The 14,802-nt window shown below is 35.4% G+C and overlaps 1 protein-coding gene across 2 annotated transcripts in view; it reads right to left on the minus strand.

Moving 5' to 3' along the window:
* Positions 1 to 14,183, minus strand: part of STYX (serine/threonine/tyrosine interacting protein) — a 33,149-nt gene extending 18,966 nt beyond the window's left edge. For both annotated transcript variants that reach the window (XM_037832695.1, XM_037832696.1), the window contains exons 1-4: positions 13,856 to 14,183; positions 6,552 to 6,584; positions 5,150 to 5,203; positions 2,202 to 2,299 (exon numbers count right to left, since the gene is read on the minus strand). In XM_037832695.1, the coding sequence (XP_037688623.1) occupies positions 2,202 to 2,299; positions 5,150 to 5,203; positions 6,552 to 6,584; positions 13,856 to 13,912 (242 nt within the window). In that variant the 5' untranslated portion in view covers positions 13,913 to 14,183. The remainder of the gene's footprint in view (positions 1 to 2,201; positions 2,300 to 5,149; positions 5,204 to 6,551; positions 6,585 to 13,855) is intronic.
* Between the last annotated feature and the right edge of the window lie 619 nt (positions 14,184 to 14,802).

The following is a 14,802-nucleotide window of genomic DNA, read 5'->3' on the forward strand; positions in this document are numbered from 1 at the left end:
TACCTTTATGTAACTTTGGCTTTTGTATCATGTGTAATATATGCTTTATTTGAAAAATAAAATTAAAATAAAGAACATTAAAAACCTATAGATGTTTTAAAAAAAAAAAGCTGAAAAAGAGCCCAGACTTCAATTAGAGATATGAATGAAGCAGATCTGATTAAGACTAGGGCAAATCCGGCCAAAGGGTAAAGGTTGAAACTGACTGTGTGTTAGAACTTCAACTTCCATGTGACACCAAGGGAAGAAATGTGTAGGATCTATATTTTCTAAACAATATAACTTCTACAGTCAGTTTGTTCAAACACCACAATTACACGGAACTTTGAACAGGAAGTGAAATATGGTAGGACTGTATAGGTTAGAGTGAAATAGTAACACATCACAAAGTAATCTGGGTGGAGAATAAAAATATATATTCGGGGCCCCCCTGAGGAGCTGGGGGGGGGGTGCAGAGGTGTTGGATTTCCTCACCTGGATTGTTGCTGATGTTCTCACAAACATTGGGGTTTGACGTGCTGAGTTCTCTGTCCTGGGGCTTGCCCCTATGAAGCTTGTTACTGCAAAGGAGAGGCTAAACCTGCTTATAATTGTGCCTACAAGTCTCCCTTCTGAGTGCCTCTTTGTTGCTCAGATGTGGCCCTCTCTCTCTCTAATTAAACCACCTTGGCAGGTGATCTCACTCCCCTCCCCCTACATGGGACCTGACTTCCAGGGGTGTAAATCTCCCTGGCAATACATCATACGACTCCGGGACCCCGACACTGTGGGATTGGAAACATCTTCTTGACCAAAAGGGGGATGCAAAATGAAACGAAATAAAGCTTCAGTGGCTGAGAGATTGCAAATGGAGTCGAGGTCACTTTGGTGGGCATTCTTACACACTATATAGATAACGCATTTTAGGTTTTAATGTATTGGAATAGCTAGAAGTAAATACCTGAAACTACCAAACTCCAGTCCAGTAGCCTTGAATCTTGAAGATGACTGCATAACAACGTAGATTACAAGGGGGGTCAGTGTGATTGCGAAAACCTTGTGGATCACACTCCCTTTATCCAGTGTATGGATGGATGAGTAGACAAATGGGGTCAAAAACTAAATGAAAACTAGGGTGGGATGGGGGGGATGATTTGGGTGTTCTTTTTTATTTTTATTTTTTATTCTGATTCTGATTCTTTTTGGTGTTAAGGAAAATGTTCAAAAATAGATTGATGTCATGAATGCACAAGTATATGACGGTACTGTGAACAGTTGATTGTACACCATGGATGATCGTATGGTATATGAATATATCTCAATAAAACTGAATTTAAAAAAATTTAAAAAAAAACACACAAAAAAAACCCTATAGATACTTAACCTCACTCATTTTAAGGTAAACGAGAAAGAGAAATTAAAACTACATGAAACACCAATTTTACTTCATCAGACTGAGAAAATATTAAAAATGTTTTATAATCTGTCTTGGTGAGATACTAAGGAAAGTCACTCTCATATATTTGAGAGTGGGAAAGTAAACTGATACAACTCTCTGGATGGCAGTTTGCAATGTGTATTATACTTTAAATTGCCCATATTCTTTGATCCAGCAATTCCATTTCTATAAATTTATCCTAGATAGAGTCACATAAAAATTAAATGACATATGTAGTGGGAGACTCACAATATGCTATGTAAGCAAAAGTTTGGAAACAATCTAAATGTCCATCAACAAGAGACCGATTGAATAAATTTTAGTATAGCTACACAATGGATTACAACACAACTTAAAAAGAATAAGGTAGCTCTATGTGTACTGATATGGAGCAATCTCCAAAACATATAAAGTAAAAATAATAATAATGTATAAAACACAAAAGTTTATATACAGGATTATGTTTGTACATGTAACACATAACTCTGGAAGGATATTCAGGAAGAGGTAATGGAAGATGCCTCTAGGGAAGGGAAATGAGTATCTAGGAGATTGGGGCACAGGAAAACCTGCTTTTTGCTATACATTCTTTTATACCTTTTGAATTCTGCATTATGTCATGAATTATCTATTTAAAATTTTTAAATGAAATTTTTAAAATTATCTATTGTATAATTTTTACTATATATATATATAGAATAAAGTCTGATAATATAAATTAAAATTAAATAAAACCATTAGATATTTTGCTACTCTCAACACAAATCACAATAAAAATTCTTACCTAAATAATTGCTGAAAGTTTGGTTTAATAAAGTTTGCTTCAATATTTTGTCTTATGCATATTATATGGGTTATTCCATGTTTCTGTAGTATAGGTAGCTATAAAAAAGGGGGTGGGGGGAAGGGAGAGAAATAGTTTAAAATAGAAAACAGTATCTTACTTTGTGTTTGAAAACACAAAGAACCCAACATCAGAAATAATACAACCACACTCAGGATCCAACATTAGAAACAACCACATCTGAGCCTTAAGTATTATGTATTATAGCTAGTTTTATAATAATATAGTTGTAGTGATTAGCAAGGTATTTCCATGGCTGCGAATTAATACACTATACTACATAGAAGGTTAAAAAGGATGTTTTACACACCTATAATTTCAGAGCTAGACAGAACTTTAAAGATAATCTACTTGGGAAACGGCACTAATAGTGGTTACAAGCATTGACATTGGAGTTATGAGAGCCCAAGCTTTAAATCCCAGCTCTGCCAATGACTTGAGCTTGTGGTTCAGTTTCTTCATCTGAAAATGGGATACACTACCTATTCACAGAATGATTGTGAGACTTAAACATAAAGTGTTTAGCACAGTGCCTGGCCCATGGAGGGTTTAGTAAATGGTAGTTACATACGTTGACTACAACCTTTGTTCTTTAGAGGGGACTAAGAGAGTTAAATTACTAAAGAATTCAGCATCACCAACCTAGTTAATAGCAGTATCAGAGCACAAATTCCTAGACTACCACCCTTTCCAGTATACTTTTTCTACTACAGACAATTAATTTAATGATTCACACACTCAAATCAACCTTTCAGTTTTAAAATTCTTCTGAAGTTCTTAAGTTAAAAATGTCAGCTCCAAATGAATGAACAAGTCATGCTGCCAAGAGGAATCAGAATTAATGACCTTGTATTTTCTAAGACACTTCCAGTTTATAATCCCATAGATTTAATTAATACTTTCTACATTAAATAGTCCAGAATAGAAATAATAATTCATGAGAGAAGTTACAGAATAATTTATATGGTTTGCAGAAGTTTTAAATCTTAATTTTTTGCAGCAGATTTTCCTATGTCTGGCATAGATTAGAGTTCCGTTGTTTTTATATTTCTTAAGTACATCCTTAAGAGAGAAGGATTTAAAGTAGGATTAATCATCAATATTTCTTATTCACATTTATGTCAAACCGGCAAAATGAATTCAGTGTTCATTCTTTTATTACAAAAGATGAAGCTTTTATATCTACTTTGTTGTGAGAAACTACAGGACATCTATAATTTCAAATAAAAACCTGTTTTAGCAAGCATGAAGGCAAATTAGACTATTACTAACTAAAAAATAAACCCTGTCAAAAAAGAACCCAAATGTAATAATAGCAAACAGAATATTCTGTATTTTTCAGTGGATTTTTTTACATAAAGCAAATTATGACTTTATCTCATACCTACAAACAAAAGAAAAATTTTTTTAAAAAGAAATAGTTTAGGTACAAAGAAACTAAATTTGTCCCTTTTATTAAAATTGTACTTAAATATAATGAAAGATAGGCTTAAGTAAATGAGTCTTCAAAAAGGAGTTTATTCACTCAAGTTTCTTTATCTCCATTATTATTGTTAATACTACTATTTTTGATGAAGATAACTTTTGAATGAAGTTATAAAAAGAAATATGGGCTGTACTATGGTGCATGAGGGTGGGATATATCAAATTTTGCCATAGAAGAAATAAGGTCCTTTTCTTAAGCCTAATAAGACCATGGTAGAAAAGAGGGAGAAGAAGTTGTGAGAAGACAGATTAGTAAATAAATACTTTTAATGCGATAAATACTATAATAACTATATTTATAAAGTGCAGTGGAAATACAAAAAGCAAATTATTTGAAAACCATTTTGAAGGCCAGTATTTTGTGAAAACGACATTATTTGGACAATAATTTTGTTTATATTTGTCATTTACAAAGCCAGTCAGTTAAGTTTATAGTTACCTGTCTTACCTTTTCCTTAATACTTATTTTTTATTAACTACCCACCTTTCCAACTTCGCTACAGGCCATGAAAATGACCAGGGTTACTCTTGTGTCATATCTCAACAGTCAAAAACCTTCTAGTTTCAAAAGGAATGACTAACTTTTAAAGACTTCCATTCACTTAAAATTTGTGAACACATCAAATTATATCATGAACATTTAAGACTCTACAGTTCTTACAAAAATACTGTAGAAAGACATCATACCAAAATTTAAGTATACTGACTTCTAAATAGCTGAGGTACTGGAGGAAACATTTGTTGAAACAGGATTTCTAATTCAAACAGAATTAACAGCACTTCCACAAGCAAAGAAATATTAGCAGGGGCTGAATTCTCTGATAAGTGGCAACATCGCTACATATATTAAAATAAGATTCTACCCATTTTAACTATGTAACTGAAGCCTATTAATTCAGTCTGACTATACAGGACATAATATTATATAGTGTAATGCTTCCCAATTGGGAGCATCTAGAACTCTAAAGTTGAAAAAAACAAGAGTGATATTTGAGTAAGTTTAATTTAAAAACACAAACACACAAGGACACTCTTATCCCTGATAAAGGAAAAGTTAACTAAATTTGTTAAATGTCTTTATTTTGGGTGTTAACTGTATCTCATATTGTTGAGGTGCTATGATTAGCAATTACAGATGTCTAATATTTCAGAGGATAAATAAAGGTCAATTATTTAGTAGAATTAATTTTCAAACACACAGATTTTATGAGATAAAATATAAGAAAATTCATATGTGATTTGTGGTTTTCTGGTCCAGAAAAAATTGGGAAAAGGTAGATACTCAAAAATAACAAGTACTTTAATAGACTCTCCCTAAAATAAAACTGTTAATTACTAGAAAAACTTACCCCAGAAAAGTTGTTTAATAAAGTTTCTTGGTGAACCTAACCTAAAATTCATACCTTGCTTTTCATAGCAGAAGAATATGGGCCTAAAAACAATCCAGGTAAAATTTCCTAGAAAAAAAAAATTGAGATATTTACCATCAGCAATTAAAATCCATAGATGTACCATATAACTGGATTTGTGGGGTGTTTTCATAGTTGTTATAATTTGTTTAAAAGTTTATTATTTAGGGAGTATTTCCTAGCCACATTGAGCAAATGATTAGGAAAACAAATGCAGATGTGCTTTATAATATCAAATGAGACATTCAAAAGTTTAATACAGTTATGAAAAGGCAGATATTTGAACTTCCATAACTTTTTTATAAGTGATTTAGGTAGAATTAGAACATCGTATTGTTGCCTTTTAGATAAACCTCTCTACATTTTACTTCTATTCCCTGCTATAGTTGAGAAATAAAATAGGCATAAAGGAAATTATTTCCTTGGAATTACCTAAAACCTTATTCAGCCAAATCAAAAGAAGTACAAGATGCAAGAGGATTACAATTGTCATTTATAGTTAAGAGAAATAATACTATTATTGCAAAATTTAAAAAAAGACCAAAGGAAATATTTACCTCTTTACAGTCTTAACAATTTGGCATTCAGTCTGGATATATCATACCCTAGGTACTAATGTAGTGTGACCTTTGTGAGTCTTATAAGACATCACAATTATTTGGGTATAGGTCTGAGTTCTACCAGCGCTTTACGAGTAGAAATTATGCTTTACTCATTTTACTCCCCTTAGCACCAAGTAAAATGTCTCATGGGTACTCAGATATTTTTAAAATATGACTTTTCACTAGAAGAGAAAGGAAATCGTCTTAGATGTCAAGGGATTCCCAGGTACAGGAGACACTGCTTGATTCTGGGGCTAGTAGACTTGATTGTAAACGGTAAGAAATGCAAAAGAAAAATGTAGGTTAGCTATCATTTTAATGCCTTCCAAACCACAAATATTCAGGTCAGTCTTCTGAAGGACCTAATTATGGAAACTGATTGGAAATCAGTCACAAAAATGAACAGTCAACTCTCCTGAACTTATCTAAATCAGACAAATGCAGAAGACAAACTGCATATAAAGCTAATGTATAAGTTAATGTACAAGTAATGAAAGTATAAGGGTACTTTCAAAAGTATCCAGTTATTCAGATAAGGAAAAAGAAAGTGACTCCTTTAGCATGTACATGCATTAATATGTCCCTGGTTCTAATCTAAGGAAGAAAGACAACAATTCATTTTTCCATCTTTTTAAAATCCAAGATTAACCTCAAACAGGTGAATATTTAAATTACTTAGTGATGAACCTGCAGATCATGAGTCAGCAGATCTCAAGTTCTTTAAGAAATGACATCAAATTATTTAATAACAACAACAATACAGGTTGGCTTGGACAAATACAAAACTGTCATACCTGCATCTCTCGTCTCATAGGATAGGTCCATTCCTTAAAAACAGAAGGAAAACACAGGAATAAAAGTAAATAACATTGTGAAAATGTCACCCAGTTAAAGTTTAAAGATGTGACATACAAGTATGTGGATTTTAAAAAATTACATTATAGTTTAAGAACATTCTATAAAATAGATTCAGTTAGCTTTGCAAACACCTGCAAATTTAAGTATCTGGAGACAAAGATTAAAATATTCTTTAAATATTTGGGATTCTAGGATTATGATTATGTTACTTCATACAACGGGACAGAATGATTCATTAATCATTAGAATTATAATATTCCAGAAGTTTCTCCCAAGTTATCCTCGATATCAGAAGTGGCAAATAGATTTTTACTCTTTCATAAAAACATTCATTAACTGGAAGTAAATACCTAAAACACTGTGTGGAGAAAGACTCAGGAAGAAGAAAGATATGCAAAAGGTATTTGCCATCTCTGATCTAACTGCCAATGTTTATTAAACCACCTCTCCCTCACTTGAACTTAAGATTCTCTTTAGTTCAATTTCTTTCACAGATACATTTCACAAAAGTATAGATTTCATTGTCTTTGCAATGCAGACTAAAAATGAAGTTGGAAAATAATGTAAATGATGAAATATTTTAAAAGTTAAGAAAAAAGCAGTTATAATGAATCAATATGAAGAGTCAAATACAGTACAGATAGTCCTCATTTGTGAATGGATTGCAGTCCAAAAGTTTCTAAGTTGACTGCTTAAAACTCAGATTTATGACTAGTAATTAGGTTCCCAGGACAGAATAAAAAACTTTGTATTTTGAAATAACTTCAGGCTTATTGAAAAGTTACAAAAATAGTGCAAGGAATTCCATTTACCCATCACCCAGATTCCTCAAATCAGAAAAGTATTTTTAACACATAAGGTAGAAATGTTATACATCTGTAATGAAAAGAGAATATTGCTGCAATGGTAACAGTTTTTTTAAACGAGAAACAAAAAATGTTTTTTGTTTTTAATCTTGAAAATTGGTCCCAGTAATGTAGAGCAGCCTATAAATGATGAGAAACCCTCTTTGTAACGATAGGTAAAATATATTTTAAAAAATATCTCTAACAGTTAAATGGATAAAGAAAATTGGAATACATACAATGGAATACTGTTCAGCCATAAAAAGGAATGAAGTTCTGATACATGCCACAACATGTATGAACTTTGAAAACATGCTAAATGAAATAACTGAGAGACTAATGGACCAAAATTGTATGATTCCACTTATATGAATTATGTAGAATATGCAAATTCATTGAGACAGAAAGTAGATTATCTCTTGGTTACCAGGGGCAGAAGGGAGGGGAAAATGGGGAGTTGTTGCTTAATGGGTACAGTTTCTGTTTGGGATGCTGAAAAATTTTGGAAATAGATAGTGATGGCTGCACACATTGTGAATGTAATTAATGCCACTGAACTATACACTTAAAAATGGTTAAAACATCAAATTCCATGTTATATATATTTTATTACACACACAAAAATCTCTGAATGCACAGCAGAACTAAAAAGAGAGTGAGACAGATAGATATGCACACATAGACACAAGAAAGCACAAACTAAGAAAAGTTACTGAGCAATGAAACAGAGGGTATCCTGAGAGCATCTGCTGATCTCTCATGGCCTTATATTTCTTTCTGTCCTTTTTTAAACTGAGATATAAAAGAACATACTACAGGTGATAAAGCACTCAAATCTGAATGTTAGAGCTCATTGAATTTTTATAAATTCACCCATATAATTATTTGCATAAATGTATATACTACCTAGCTCAAGAGTCCCATCATCCCAGAAAGTTCCTTTATGCCTCTTTTCAGTCAACAACCCCACTCTCCAGAGTGGTGACTCTTATCACCACCAATTAGTTTTGCCTGTTCTTGAACTTCATATAAACAGAATCATACAGTACTACTCTTTTTCGTCTAGCTTCTTTCACTCAATTTAATTAATGTCAATGAGATTCATCCATGTGGTTGCACGTATCAGTAGTTTGTTCCTATTTATTGCTGAGTAGTGTAATATTGTGTGAATATTCCACAATTTACTCATTCTGCTACTGGTAAAGTTTTAAATAGCTACCAATTTTGGGCCATTATGAATAAAGGTGCTATGAAAATTCTTCTACATGCCTTTTGGTGGACATATACATTTGTTTTTCTTGGATATATGTAGCAATGGAATTGTTGGATCACAGGGTAGACCTACATTTGGCTTTAGCAGATACTGCAAATGTTTCCTCACCATGGCCTTACTTTAAATGGCAATGTACATGACATAAGACAAAGTATAGGACCTGCTCAAGATGGGAAGTTAGATAAATACCAAAAAGCTGAGGCTGCAAAAGACAGGCTCAGTGAAAGATAAACTAGGGAGTGGAAAAAAAAAAAAAAACGCTTCCTTATCTTCAGAGAGGTGAGGACTCTTGCCTTTCTTAGCTTTGGCTCTTAGCTTTGGGTAGAAAGTGGTAGTAATGGTGGGGCGGGTCTTCCTAACCAGAATCTGGCCTTCAATCAAGCTTGGAATTATAATCTAATTATCTATGTGAGGCCAATGACAAATTTTTTTTTTTTTGCCTTTCGCCCACTTACACATGTTTTATTTCCATCATAAGAAACTTAAGGGGTTGCTAGTGGAAGCCAGTGACAATTTAATGTCAGGTGGTACTGGGTAGACAATGTCTCTGGGTTCCTAGGAGAAGCAAATGCAAATTCTCTCTGAAGGAACACACCTTAAACCTAGATAAGAAAGTCACACAGATAAAGTTCCAATGAGCTCACAATAAAAAAAAATAAAAAACAACAGGAAATGAGACACCATGAGAAGCAGAAACTGAATTACACCCACAAGACTGAAGATATTACAGTTAACGAGGAATATAAAAATATGATCATAGATTGAGAAACTTATTTTTTAAGCGTCAAATAGAATATGGAGAAATGAAAATTATAATTGAAATTTAAAATCACTGAATAGGTTAAACAAAATAGGATACAGAAAAAGAGGATTTGTGAACTGGAAAGCAACTGAAGAAATTTAGAAGAAATTCAACATAGAGAAACAGAGTTGGAAAACATGAGAAACATGAGCAAAATATGGGACATATAAGACAGAATAAAGGAGAGAATATATACAAGGTACCATATATTAGAACATCTCTCAGGCTCTTTGCATACAAATGCAAAGTTACACGATCTATAAAATTGCATTTGCTGGTTAGAAAAAATTTTTTATAAAAATGTTCAAAGACCTGCAAACAAATGCACCAATGAAGAATATAGGCTATAAGCATTAGATAAAAAAAAACTTAATTCTCATCATCAGATGGATCAAGGGGGTTGACACAGATAACTTTTAGAAATACCAAGACAGAATATAAATTTTACATGGGAGATGAGGGGCAGTTTGGAAAAAAAAGAAAAATCATCAGAATACTATATCTGAGCTGCAACATTTCACAAAACAGAAAAATTAATTTTACATTTCTCTCATCCAAAAAAAAAAAAAAAGGCAGTTTCCTCCAGAACAAGACTTTTTCCTTTAGTTCCCACATCTAGCTTAAGCTTTGGTTAAACCCAAGGATCAGTTAGCTAGAAAATGAGATTTTTTCACTGGAATATAAAAGAGAGAGTTGTGGGAAAAGGAGAGGCAGAAGGTAATTTCAAGCAAGATGCTTCTACATCAATAATTCTTCAACCTGGCAGCACATCAGAATCATCTGGTGAGCTTTAAAAAAAAAAAAAAAAAAAAGTCAGGCTCCATCCTAGACCAATTTAATCAGAATCAGTGGTGGTGGGGCTCAGGCATGGGAATTTTTTAAAGCTCCTGGGTGATTCTACTCTACAATCAGGGTTTAAAAGTACCATTCTAAAGAAAAGAGCTAGGAGAGAGGACCCCAATCAGAGATATTAAGTAATTCTTATCTTTGCTTCTGTACTATGGGAATCAACAGATAAAAGAAAATGGAAAGGGAAATCTTTAACTTGCTAAACTGTGATGAAAAGAATTTATACTTTGCTTTTTATCTAAAGAGATGGCAGAACATTTTTGAATTAGCAAATCAGTAACCCTAGCTATGCAACTAATTTGCTTAAAATTGGTAGTTGCTCTTTTTTCTTCCTCACATCTAAAAAGCTACTGCAAGCTTGTCACAAGACTCTATTATCAAAACCAATTAAGATTCTCTTATTAATTCAACATATATTTGTTAAGCTTATGGTATGTTCCAGAAACTGGGTTAAGTGAAAGAAAGAGTTGTAAATAAGACAGGAACTTATGGTTGCTAAGCTTCCTTATGAACATTTCAGTCTATAATGGAAAACAAACATTAAACAAAAATTATAGCATGATAACTGTTACAAAGGTACCAAGTGCTACAGAAGCTTATAAACATGGAAGAATGAACTAGTCTGGAGAGGGGGTAGAGGATGGGGTGGACAAGAAGAGTTGGCAAAATCAGAGAGTTTCTTTGAAGAAAAGATGCTTGAGGTGAGATTTACCCCAAGAGTAAGTAGGTAATTAGGTGAGGAAAGGGAGGTACTGACAGCCATGGCAGGAATAACAAAAGCAAAGGCCCTGAGGTGGATGGGTGGGGAAGGGGGAATTAAAGCATTCTAGGAATTGAGAGAAAATGAGTATCAATGGGGAATACAGAGAAGGGAGCAAGGGGAATAATTCATGATGAGATTAGAGTTAGGTAGATGTCAGATCACACAGGACCTTGCAGATGTTTAGCATTTGAACTTCATCCTCAAAACAATGGGAAATCATTGAAAAGTTTTAAACAAAGGAGTGACATAATCTTTTTGCACACTGAATCATCTACACAGCTACATTTTTGCTAGCATTGTCCTATATAAAGAACACCCTCACCAGTATTTCAAGAACCTTGGGAGTCATATTCTTATAGAGACAACAGGATCACCAAGCTATAATATCTGGATCACACTAATCATTAAGAGGATTCATTAAAATCTCTCTATTTGAATTCCATTTTTACTAAAGCAAGATTTGGATTGTAATTTGGCTTTCTATGTAGTGCTTCCTGTATAAAAGAGACTGTGCTGGCTAATCACTCTAAGTAGGTAACTCCATTTGACACTTTACATTTCTCATTGGAAATTAGAAAATCAATCCTCTTTTATTAGTCAGTTTATTATGAGAAAAGGTTTAATAATCAGTGTCCCTATTTAATGGATATTAGTAGTTTTGCCTCGCCAAGAAAGGCTCTCTACATCTTCTGTAGAAATTCTCCACAGTTTTGGCAGGAGAGCTACCAATTCAAACTTCACTCCCTTGGTCAAGGAAGTGGGCATGTGACCTAAAGAGGCCCCCTGTTGTACTCACCCTAATCTGACTATAGTGACTGATTCAAAGGGTGGGAATATCACCTAAGGTGGGCCAATCCTCTAGAATTTAAACACTGAAGCTGGAAGAGAGGAACTCTTATTCCTTAATGTGCAGGTTCCATAAGGGTGTGACCCCAGAGCAGCAGAAGGCCAAGCTCCAGCATGTGGAGAAGCCAGCGATAAAGCAGTCCCTGAGACAAAGTAGAAACAAGCACTGATGAAGGCAGAGGCAGTTTTGATGTACTGTAATAGCTGGGTCTAGTCAAGCCCCTGAGACCAGGTGCACCCCTTACCTTTCTAGATTTACTTTTCCTTCTTTTTTGCTTAAGCTAATTTGAGTTGGTTTTTGTAACTCGCAACCAAAAGAGACCAGACATCCAATATTATGAAACAAGGAATGAATTAGGTTTCAGTAGATAATATTTGCATAATTATTCACTAGGCTTTAAGTATTACCTCTGTCCCACACAGGAAAGAAAGCCATATCTCCACTAAGATTTTACAATTTTTGCAAGGTAAGGCATATTATATATACAATAAATGATTTAACTGCAAAGAATGACAACATCTTAAACTAGAACTTTTAACATTAGGACAGGGAAGAACTGAGGTTTACTATGAATTAGGAATGAGGAGACCAAGGTCCTCATGTGTCTTTTCTGTGCTACTTTGACATATCACTTATTCTCAGAAAGCCTCCATTTCCTCACCTGAAATGTGAGAATGCTCTACCTTATTGCTAAGGTGCTGAAATTACTGAATCATTTTGAGGAATAACTGCTTTACATAAAAGCACACTCCTCATTTACATTTTTCTATATTAAACATAGAAAAAAAGTCTATATTCACTTTTTTAACCCAAATATGAGTTTTCTTTTTCTCATTTAAGAGTCTACTCTTAAAATGTGTGCAATTCTCAAGCATCACTATCACAAACAAGCAATCCCTCTAAATTAAAAAAAAAAGTGAACCCCAAATGAAGATATGCAATAGAATGAATATTCGATATAATTGAATGGTCTCCTAGAAACAGAGGTTTATTTTATTTTTCCAATTACTTTTAAAGCATTTAAAACTCTAGAAATTCTAGCTTTCTTCCTTTCTTGATCCTATTAAAGCATAACTGAGTATCTTTGTCCTATTACTCTACAGTCCAGAAAATTGGAATCTAGTAGTCCTCAATTCTATAAATTATTCAAAACTAGCAATAGGTGGAAAAAAAAAATCCAAATACAAACGTAAAGCAGGAGAGAAGTAAGGTTAAGTAAAATGAACAGTGAATTAGAATTAGAAATCAGGAGACCAAGGTATAAAGAATTTTTCTCTCAATATTAATATTAACTTCCCTTCAAAGGACAGGATTTCTTATTGAAATCTTCAGATTCAAATGAATTAGCTTTTGTGACATTTCATGGCTGGTCACAGCTTTTTCTCAAAAACAAACAAATAAAACTTTGTGAAACTTTTCGAAGGCTCATTTCGAAAGTTTAGGCCCAGGTCTATTTCACATATGGGGCCATGTGGCCCACAAGTGAGTCGCTGACACCAAAGAGATCCCTCAAGTGGGGATTAAAAACAACTTGGCCCTTGTATTCCTCTGGCAATAAAGGTGAGCCTTACTCCAAGTAAGTCCTCGATGCCAAGCATAGAAGCGAAGGGATTGCTTCTCCCCATCTCACCACGTTAAGCAGACCTGACCCAGCCTCTCCGCCAGGGTCTCAGGAGAGGAAAAGGAACTTACTGTCTGGGACAGCAACTGAGCGGGAGGCTCCGCCCCAGAGGTCCCGGGACGCCCCGAGGAGATTAACACAGCTCCCGTGGAGCTGGGGTCTCACGGTTGGGGCCTGAGGTGGCCTCCGAGGAGCCAAAAGGGGAGGCCTGTGCGTGGCAGTCCCCGGACACTGACTCACCTCGGCATCCTCTTTGCACTGTGGGAGGGTGGGGAACTCCAGTTTCACGTCCTCCATGGTCCTGGCCCGCGGGCCGGTGGGTGGGGTGGGAGGGCGAGTTACCCGGCCGGCCGACCCTTAGAGCTGGCAGTGGCGGCGCAAGGGAGAACGGGTGGACCGGTGGACCAGAGGACTGGCGGGCGGGCGGCGGGCTTACAACGAACACACGCAATCTAAAGGATCCCGGTGGGAGCGACAGAGAGGAAGAGGAGGATTGAACTGCTTGTACCCAGCCGCCATGCTGCCACCGTCCCCCACCCCCAGTGTCTCCGCACCCTCAGGCCGCCCAGGCTCCTGCACAGACACCAGCCCTACAACCGTCTCCCCTCCACCCGCCCCACGCTGCCCCAGCCAATCCCAGCCCACGCTTGACTTTGGCCCGCCTCCCGCCGCCGCCAGGTGTCAGCGCGCCACGGCTGCGCCCCACCCCCTCTCGAGAGCGCAGACGCGAAGGGGCGGGGCCTCGGTGGCGCGTCAGCTGGAGTTCGCCGGGTGTGGAAACGGCAGGACTGCAGAAGAACGGAGGGAAGAAGGTCTTGGGAAAGACAGTCAGAACTAGCTCTGTCCTTTCCCGACAGGACGCAAATCCTCTTTTCAGTATAAAAACAGACAAAACATTTTAGCCACCAGAATCTGGCATCCCATAAGAAAACTATAGCTTCTTTTCTCTCAGGATCCTGAGCAATCTGTGGTGAGATTATAATCAAAAGAGTAATACACTAAGACTTGAATTTAAAATCATGTTATGCTACACAGAAAACAAAATCCCCTTCACCTTTAAGCAAATAATAGAATCGGTGAACTTTTAAGAATACTTGGGAATATAACTATTCAGATTATCTTGGAAATGGCAAGAAAATTTGGCAAATAGAAAAAGTCAAAAGAAATAGAAACATAATTTAAGTTCA

The sequence above is a fragment of the Choloepus didactylus genome, chromosome 4 (genome assembly GCF_015220235.1).
Source record: "Choloepus didactylus isolate mChoDid1 chromosome 4, mChoDid1.pri, whole genome shotgun sequence".
Taxonomy (NCBI): domain Eukaryota; kingdom Metazoa; phylum Chordata; class Mammalia; order Pilosa; family Megalonychidae; genus Choloepus; species Choloepus didactylus.